Source organism: Raphanus sativus, unplaced genomic scaffold (genome assembly GCF_000801105.2).
Source record: "Raphanus sativus cultivar WK10039 unplaced genomic scaffold, ASM80110v3 Scaffold1509, whole genome shotgun sequence".
Lineage (NCBI taxonomy): Eukaryota > Viridiplantae > Streptophyta > Magnoliopsida > Brassicales > Brassicaceae > Raphanus > Raphanus sativus.
In genome coordinates, this window is record NW_026616819.1 from 4,137 (window position 1) to 12,583 (window position 8,447).

Genomic DNA, 8,447 nt, shown 5'->3' on the forward strand with positions numbered 1-8,447 from the left:
TTTCCACACTAAACAGACCTAAGATGAAGGAGCTCGCTGATTGGTTGAAAACTGATCCGTAAGTGATTGCTTTACCCATAATAGCTTGATTTAGTCTACCAAAACTGATTGCTTTTTTGTTTGCAGTGATTATTTCACTAAGGAAGAGGACAAACCACGTACATCACCAACTTGGTGGTATCAAAAACTCCGGACATCCAAGCATGGCTGGAAGACGTAGTAAGTCTTCTGCTTATCTTTAAGTCGTCTGGTAACTTGTCTTTGTATAGATTTGTAAATATATAAGTCGTCTGGAAGGTTTTCCAGCTGGACGACTTACAAATAAGTCGTCTGGAAGGTTTTCCAGCTGGAAAACCTTCCAGACGACTTACAAATAAGTCGTCTGGTAACTTGTCTTTGTATAGATTTGTAAATATATAAGTCGTCTGGAAGGTTCTAACTTGTATTATTTTATATGCAGCATATAGATGCTTGGATGAATGTGCTGAGGCAGAGGTATAAGGAGAACCCACAATGTTTCCGGAGCGAGCGAATGTGCTTCCTGGATCACAACTTTACCCAGTCTTGGAGAGAACAGTATCTGTTCTTCAAAGCATCGTCGTCTGATCACAATGGTTTAGGAAAAATGCTACCTAGTGGGGCGGCGAGTTTGTATGACGGATCAATGCCTTCATTTTGCCAATCAAACAAGAAGTGGGGGGAGGACATTGATGATATCTATGCGCCACTGAACTTGGACAACAAACATTGGGTGGCTATTTGGATATCGATCCCTAAGAGGCACATAGTCGTCTGGGACAGCATACCTTCAACTACCATACCAGAAAGATGGGATGAGATAATGGAGCCTTTTCTCGAGATGGTCCCTTATCTGATTGTGGAGTGCGGAGACCAGATGCATGGGTTGGAGCGATACACATATGAGAGACTGCTGAAAGATGTACCCACGGCCACAATGGTGATTGTGGCGTGTACGCTGCAAAGTACATTGAATGTCATGCTCTTGGGGTCCCCTTTAGCCCTAAAGACTTTGCTAGGTCCAATGCGAAGACTATGAGGGATAATATGGCTTTGGTTATATGGACGGAGCTTGTTGATCAGCATCTGAAAGATAATGAGGATGGTGGTATGTTTGTGGGCATGTATGATTAGATACACAAATCTAACTTGTATAGATTTTTTTAACTTGTATAGATTTTTTAACTTGTATAGATACACAAATCAATTTGTATATTTGAACTATTTGTATACACAAATCTATTTGTATATTGAACTATTTGTTTACACAAATCTATTTGTATGTTTGTGAGCATGATGATTTATTTGATTTTCTAACTTGTATAGATTTTCTAACTTACAAATAAGTCGTCTGGAAGGTTTTCCAGCTGGACGACTTACAAATAAGTCGTCTGGAAGGTTTTCCAGCTGGACGACTTACAAATAAGTCGTCTGGAAGGTTTTCCAGCTGGACGACTTACAAATAAGTCGTCTGGAAGGTTTGGACGACTTACAAATAAGGTAGTCTAAAAATAAAATACACTGGACGACTTCGTAAAAGGTCGTCTAAAAAAAGTTACACTTGAAGGGATAGTAGAAGGTAGTCTAAACACTGGACGACTTAAATACACTGGACGACTTCGTAAAAGGTCGTCTAAAAAAAATACACTTGAAGGGATAGTAGAAGGTAGTCTAAACACTGGACGACTTAAATACACTGGACGACTTCGTAAAAGGTCGTCTAAAAAAAATACACTTGAAGGGATAGTAGAAGGTAGTCTAATACACTGGACGACTTCGTAGAAGGTAGACGAAACACGGGACGACTTAGAAATTAGTCGTCTGGACGGGTAATCAAGACTGGACGACTTAAATTTAGGTCGTCTGGACAACTAGTCAACTGGTTGTGTACATTGTGGTTTCGTATGGCCAGTTTCCTTGCAGTTTGAGCATCTCCGTGCCCTGTGTTTCTTCCTGGGTTTGTGTCCTCTCATCCTAGATAGCTCCAACCAAGATTGCCATCTTGATTTCTTCTGTCTCCCCGGACCACGCATTAATTTTATGCTTAATTAATGTACTCATACACAAACATAAATAGTTTTAGTGTAACTATGCTATATAAAAAAGAGTAAGTCGTTCGTGACAAAAAAAAACGAATAAGTCGTTACAGAAATCGAAATATTTATTTCATCGCTCCAAAAAATTGTCCCGGGGGACTTAAAACATTTTTGAGCTGCCACTAGATTCTATCTTAATAAAAAAAAATTCATCAATCGTAAATAGTCTATTATAAGAAAAATTCGCCACTATCTTGAAATAAAAAGGACTCCACTATCAAACTCTGGAGAGCTCGGACAAGACTGAGTCGAGCCTCGAGGAACTATCTCTGATTTTCCAAGTATAACTCTAGAAAGCAGCAAGAATCTCATCCCATCTTCTGATTCAGCAGCTGAGTCCTTCAAACTAAAAATCAAGAAACACAAACAGCTAGTAAGACCACTGAAGAGACACACTTTGTTTTCTGTACTGTAGCATCGGAATAAAAGCTTGAGAGTTTTGTAGTTTATACCTTGGGTTAAGAGAATGAGAGCTATGGTTGTGATATCATTTTCAAGATTCAAAGAGGATTTTTTTTTTTTGGTTTGGATAATAAAGCTATCGACTGAGGTATAGCATTTGGTAGTTTAGTGTCTTCTTTTTTTCTATCTTAATAAAAGTATTGAAATCCAGATTCAAAGATTACAAAAGACAACTTTCAACAAACCCAAATTCAAAGATTACAAAAAGACAATATGGAATCAAGCATTCTCTTGAAGACAAATCATAAATAAAAATAACAACTGAAATTGCATAGGATAAGTTTTCATACGAAGTTGATATTGTAATAATTCTTCTTAATAAAATGATATTGTAATAACTTAAGAGTATAGACGCCGATGAACCCATCCAAAATCTTTAATTTAACCAAAAAAAAATCAGAACTCTAAGTATATACTATACTATATTTTGATCCGTTCGACCGAGTGGATGTCAATTTTTATTTTATCTTTATTTGTACTAGATGTTATACATGATTTGCAATGTGTGTACTAATATAACATTTTGAGAAATAACGATGTGTTTAATTACATTGAATATTTTTTTTTGCGTCTACGGTTAATTTGATAACTGATATTTATTGGACATCATATAAACAAATCCAAAATTTGTGTAATTATATTTATGTATAAGATATATAGAAAATAAATTTTCTAAATTAAAAGTAAGAAAAACAGATAAATATTACTTAGTATGGTATTAAAAATTGATACATTAGTTATAACATTTGTAAGAAAATAAAAATATTGTAGGTAATTTATTCTAGATAATATTTGATTTGTATAGTTATATCCATAGTTTCAAAATAGAGAAAGTGTATGTATTGTAAAAATATTTTATAAATCAGGTTAGGAAAGATCATAACTGCATTGGCTGATTGTACATGTCATTTTAATTGATTCATGAGTATAATGTTTAATTTTAATTGCTTCTTGATTAACTTTCTAAACACTATTGTTATACTAAAGATTATGAAAATACTGAATATATAGATTTAAACTTGGTTAGCAAAATTTTCAAAAAAGTTTAGATTTTTTTTGAAAATTTTAACTAGCTAAAATAGTTAGTAACGTGATCTGAAATATGTTAGAGCAATGGTTGAAGAATTTTCTAGCTAAGCTTCATAGCTTTTTGGCCTCAAGAGCAAAAAGATGAAGATGGCTTTTTCCGAAAATAGTACAACTCATATAACTAGTGTAACTTGTAAACACATCTATAAGATATAACTGATTAAATATGACTATTGATTGATCGATTTGATATAAAGAAGAGAAAATTAGTTGATGGTTGAAGATTTTTTTTGACTTTTCTTTATGGTGAAAGAACTATTAGTGGAGAAAAGGGGGAAGAAGAGGAAGACGATTGAGTCGGGTTTCAGATCTGAATCCAGGTTTAGCTTTGGTTTCGGGAGCAAAAAAAATAAAATGCATTTTTTCATAAATTGTACAACTAGTACAACTAATAACCCCTAAAACATAAATTTTATTAGATTTTATAATTAGTACAACTAATATAACCTATCACAATGTGAAAGATAATATTATATTTTAAAGAAAAAATAAGTATAATATTATAGAAAATTAACTAATCACAACATATTACAAGTTTAACCACCCAACGAATAATAGTTATTGGTGGCTGAGATTTACAAACACTATTTATAGATTTGGTGGCTAGGGTTTAAAGTCGAGGTTTTGTGGCTATGGGATGCCTTTGTGGGTGGTCTTGACGAATCAACGAATGAACCTGTAGTCTGATCATGGACACGTCAGCTTCGGTAAAGTTCTGTTCAGATTTGTCCGCCACAGTTATCTTTCGGAGTTTTCTATCTTTCGAGTGGGAAGTTTTGTTTTCCTTGTCATCTGTACAATTAAATAACCAATATAACTAATAAAATTATATACTTAGTTCAAATATACAAGTACAACTATCACAAATAACCAAGATAACTAATAAAATTGTATACTTAGTTCAAATGTACAAGTACAACTATCACAACTAGTATAGCTGTATAATTATATAACTACTACAACCGGTACAACCGTATAAATAATATAATGGATACAATTTGTACAATTAATAAAATTAATTTTTAATACTAAATAATTAAATAAATCTGGGCCGGGTTTTAGATACATGGGTTTGGATTGTAGGGACATTTTGCTTATTTTCCATATTAAATTTAAATCAAAAAGAAATTGAAATAAAAAGAAGTTTGTAATAGATTTTTTATACCCAAGTGGGTCATATGATAGCATTTGATCCTCCAATATCCTTGTTCTTGTCTTTGTCTGCACGTGCCAGACAATAAAAGTATCCAACAAAAGCAAAGATGTGTCTGAACCTCTCCACGCTCGCATGGCGAATCTTCTAAAAAAAACTAAACCAAAACCCTAATACGTCTTCACATAGATAAAAAAATAAAATATTTTGAAAATTATTTTTGTTTTTGTATTCTTTTATTTGATTTAATTTTGAAAATTGAGACAGACTCCGCTCCGAACGACATCACTAGTCTCAAGAGTTATTTGCTTTCTCTCACTTTACCTCCTCAATCGATTTGATTTCTTCAATCAATCGCAAGCAGAGAAATTTGGCGTAGAGATTTACATTTGTAATGGCGGACCAAACCACCGATTCAACATCTCCTGCGGCTCTTGTCTCCACATCGTCTCCTGTAATCTCTGTCTCTCTCTCATTTGCTTTCTAATCGCTTTAATTTTTCGATCCAATGGACGCATGGTGGTCAGAGATTGAGAGTTTGCTGGATTGAGAGTTTGCTGGATTGGGTTTGGATAATTAAATCTTTTCTAGTACGCATACAAGTTCCATAGGCTAAAAAAAAGAACACATTTTTAGACATAACCGGTTTAGATTGTAGACCAAACAAGTTAAGAAGATTTCATTCATATGTACAACAATGTCAATACACAGATTTATGATGGCGAGTTGAGCTACATGTTTCCGAAGAAGGGATTTGTTAACATTACAGCAAAACACACATAATTAAAAATCACATCGCACGAGAATTAAAAATACAAGCTGGACTTTGTTTGTCTGTTCCAAAGTTTTTTCTTTTTTTCCAAAGTTAAGTAGTAGCCATACAAGATTGCCTTTGGATTAAACTCTGCAACCGAACTTTAGAGATCCATGGATCTTATGGTCTTTGTGGACCAAGATAACGAAATTAGACAGATGTACGAGAAAAGCTAATTGGCCGTCGTCGAGAAAAGGGGTTGAGTTGCCTGAACCCTAAAAAGCTCTTTTGTTTTTGGGAGAATAAGGGGTTTTATGTCTTTAACCCCGTTAACGATTATGTTTAAATTACTCAGAGTTGGTCATGTAATTAACTAACACATAAGAGTCAATCTGAGTAATTTTCTCTTTCTTTTTTATTGCTTAGCATCTCCTCTGAATACTAGAGATGGAGGTGCTATGTTCAAACTCAATAAATGAATTTTGTACCTTTTTTTCTTTTTTCTTCTGAAATAAATGAATTTTGTACTTATATTGTTGTTTATACTCAATAAATGAGTTGTATATTTTTTTCTAAAACACACGAATTCATTAATCATCAAAAGTTACGTGAAAGAGTTAAAAGTTAAAACTATGGGAGCCTATTCAATAAATGAGTTTTGTATTTATGCTGTGGGTTCCTATGTCGAAACCAGAGAAATTAACCTTGCATCCATTTCTCTAATAAAAGCATCTCCACTTGATTACTGTGACATCGTCACCGTCTTTGTTTTCTCAGCTTTTATTGGTTTCTGTTTTTCCCCGCAGATAATGGAGTTTACAACTATAGAAGAACTGGACTTGAAGATCTTTTCGCTTTTGGGTCCGTCTGATCTCATGCGTGCTTGTCTTGTTTCACGTTCCTGGTGCCGATTTGGTAGGTTTTCTTATTTTCTTTTATTTTGTTATATTAAATGCTTTTCCGTAGCTCAGTCAGTCTAATTACTGGAACTTCTTTGCAGTGAGTGGCAATCCGTTCATGAGAGACATAGTTCGAGAGATGGTAGATGTAGCTAACACTAGAGTCACTTTCAGCAACGAGCACCCTGATTATGCATTGCTAATCAGAGCACTGAAGTATGCTCCTAGGATTAACTGCCTCTCTGAAGCAGTAAAGGCATCGTCTCATCATCATGTTGATGTATATGACAACATCTCTAACACCGTCCATGACTATATGCTGGCGGGTCCTTGGATGAGCAGAGGACGAAGTGATCCATCGGAGGGAACAGAATGGCTCATGTATAAGCTGACTGAGTTGTCTCTCGTTGGTAGCATCAAGATATACCTAGAACCAACTTGTAAGTCTTTTTTTTTGTTTCTTGATCTTCATTATGTGTTTATTGACTGATACTAGACCTAACCTCACATTGTTTTGTTAGATCCTAGCCTACCGGTCTCTCCAGTCTATGGAGCACGTTCTGTTCGCTTCATCTTTGGCGATATGAACGAAGAAGGTGTTTTCACTACGACTTTTGCCACACCTTTCTTTCCGATGACTCAGAATGTGAGTGAGGTCTTGATGCGTTCTCTCATGTTGTCTTTATTGGTTCAGATTCTAACTTAGTCTTTTTTTTGTAACACAGAGGTGCCAGAAATTTAGTCTCAGGAAACCTCTTATCTGCATCCGCAAGTTTCTGGTGGTTGAGTTTCATGAACCGGTATATCATCTGATGGTCTATACCATATGGGGTAACTTTACTTCTCACCAAACACCAACTTATCCTTGTGTCTGTACATTCTTCTATCTTGTTTCCAAAATAATATTTTTTGTATGATTTACTTTCAGGGTCTCGTATATCCATGTCAAGGGAAGAGATCTTGGAAGCTCATTTAGACTTTCTCCGACAAGGGACTTGGCGCTGCAAGCTATCACTTACTTGGACCCAAAGGTCAAGAGTGAGCTTGATATACTTGATGCTCGTCTTCGTGTGGGTGATGATTTTCAAACTCCAAAGCTAGTGGCATTCTTGAAGGACGAGAACAATGTGTGAGCGGTGTGGATTGTTTCTGGAGAGTGATGTCAAGATTTTGTATTTACTATCTTTGTCTCGTATGTTTGTTTCAAATGATGTATAGTTTCTCAATTGTAAACTTCGATGCATGTAAGCATGTTCACCAAAATGTTGTTTCAAAATATTATGTTTACTAGTCAGTTACAATGGCATGTGTTCTGTTTCCCTGAAATTTACTAGTCAGCATCCGGGAAAACAACAGTCTGCTGGGTTTAATATCTTGTGCAATATACTGATTGTAAAATTGTTTTCAGTTTTTTATGTGACTTTAGGATCTGTGTATTCGGGTGTAAGAGGCTGTGATTATCAGAGGGAAAGAACCAAAACCATTTTTTTCTTCTTGTCCCCATAGCTGAAGCAGAGGCACAATGTGTGTGTTCAGAAACCTCAAGAAGCAAATTTGGTGTGAAAAAGGTTCCCGAAAATCTTTGATGATTTTTTTGGTCCGAGCTGTTGATGATTAGATTCACACATGTATACCAGATACAGAATTTTCAGTTCAGTTTATGAAGAAGCCTCTTTTTTTAGAGGTCTCAAAGTTTATATAAATTTCATTTACGGACCAAAAAAAAAGTATAGTTCCTTCTACTAAATATTGGATGAACTAGGTGCAGCCGTGCAGTAGCGGCAATATTTATTAAAAAAAAATTATCCAAAATTATAGCTATTTATTAATTTCAAATTTAATATATATTTTAATTTAGTTTTATCTGTATGAAAAATTAAAATAATTATTTGTATTTTATTTTTATTTGGTTTTAAAAAATTAATATTTTTAAATTAGTTAAATTTTAGTATTATAAATTAAATTTATTAATTAAT

The 8,447-nt window shown here is 34.4% G+C and overlaps 2 protein-coding genes across 3 annotated transcripts; both read left to right on the plus strand.

Annotated features, from left to right (window-relative positions):
- The first annotated feature begins 205 nt into the window (after nucleotides 1–205).
- On the plus strand, nucleotides 206–1,190 carry LOC130504342 (uncharacterized). Its single transcript, XM_056998956.1, has 2 exons — nucleotides 206–219; nucleotides 461–1,190. The coding sequence occupies exon 2, from the start codon at nucleotides 476–478 to the stop codon at nucleotides 1,055–1,057; it is 582 nt and encodes a 193-aa protein (XP_056854936.1). The 5' UTR covers nucleotides 206–219; nucleotides 461–475; the 3' UTR covers nucleotides 1,058–1,190.
- Nucleotides 1,191–5,069: 3,879 nt separating this feature from the next.
- LOC130504343 (F-box protein At4g00755-like) lies at nucleotides 5,070–7,812 on the plus strand. Of its 2 annotated transcripts, XM_056998958.1 has the most exons (6): nucleotides 5,070–5,272; nucleotides 6,379–6,487; nucleotides 6,573–6,911; nucleotides 6,993–7,117; nucleotides 7,197–7,302; nucleotides 7,400–7,812. In XM_056998958.1, exons 1-6 carry the CDS (start codon nucleotides 5,213–5,215, stop codon nucleotides 7,570–7,572), a joined length of 912 nt encoding a protein of 303 aa, XP_056854938.1. In that variant the 5' UTR covers nucleotides 5,070–5,212; the 3' UTR covers nucleotides 7,573–7,812. The 2 variants fall into 2 exon arrangements, with proteins under 2 accessions (XP_056854938.1, XP_056854937.1); XM_056998957.1 differs by lacking the exon at nucleotides 5,070–5,272 and having other exon boundaries at nucleotides 5,908–6,487.
- The last annotated feature ends 635 nt before the right edge of the window (nucleotides 7,813–8,447 follow it).

Coding starts and splice junctions, on each gene's coding strand:
- LOC130504342 (XM_056998956.1), top strand. CDS start 476: ATGAATGTGCTGAGGCAGAGGTATAAGGAGAACCCACAATGTTTCCGG.
- LOC130504343 (XM_056998957.1), top strand. CDS start 6,205: ATGGGAGCCTATTCAATAAATGAGTTTTGTATTTATGCTGTGGGTTCC. Junction 6,488..6,572: donor ACGTTCCTGGTGCCGATTTG/GTAGGTTTTCTT, acceptor ACTTCTTTGCAG/TGAGTGGCAATCCGTTCATG. Junction 6,912..6,992: donor GATATACCTAGAACCAACTT/GTAAGTCTTTTT, acceptor TTGTTTTGTTAG/ATCCTAGCCTACCGGTCTCT.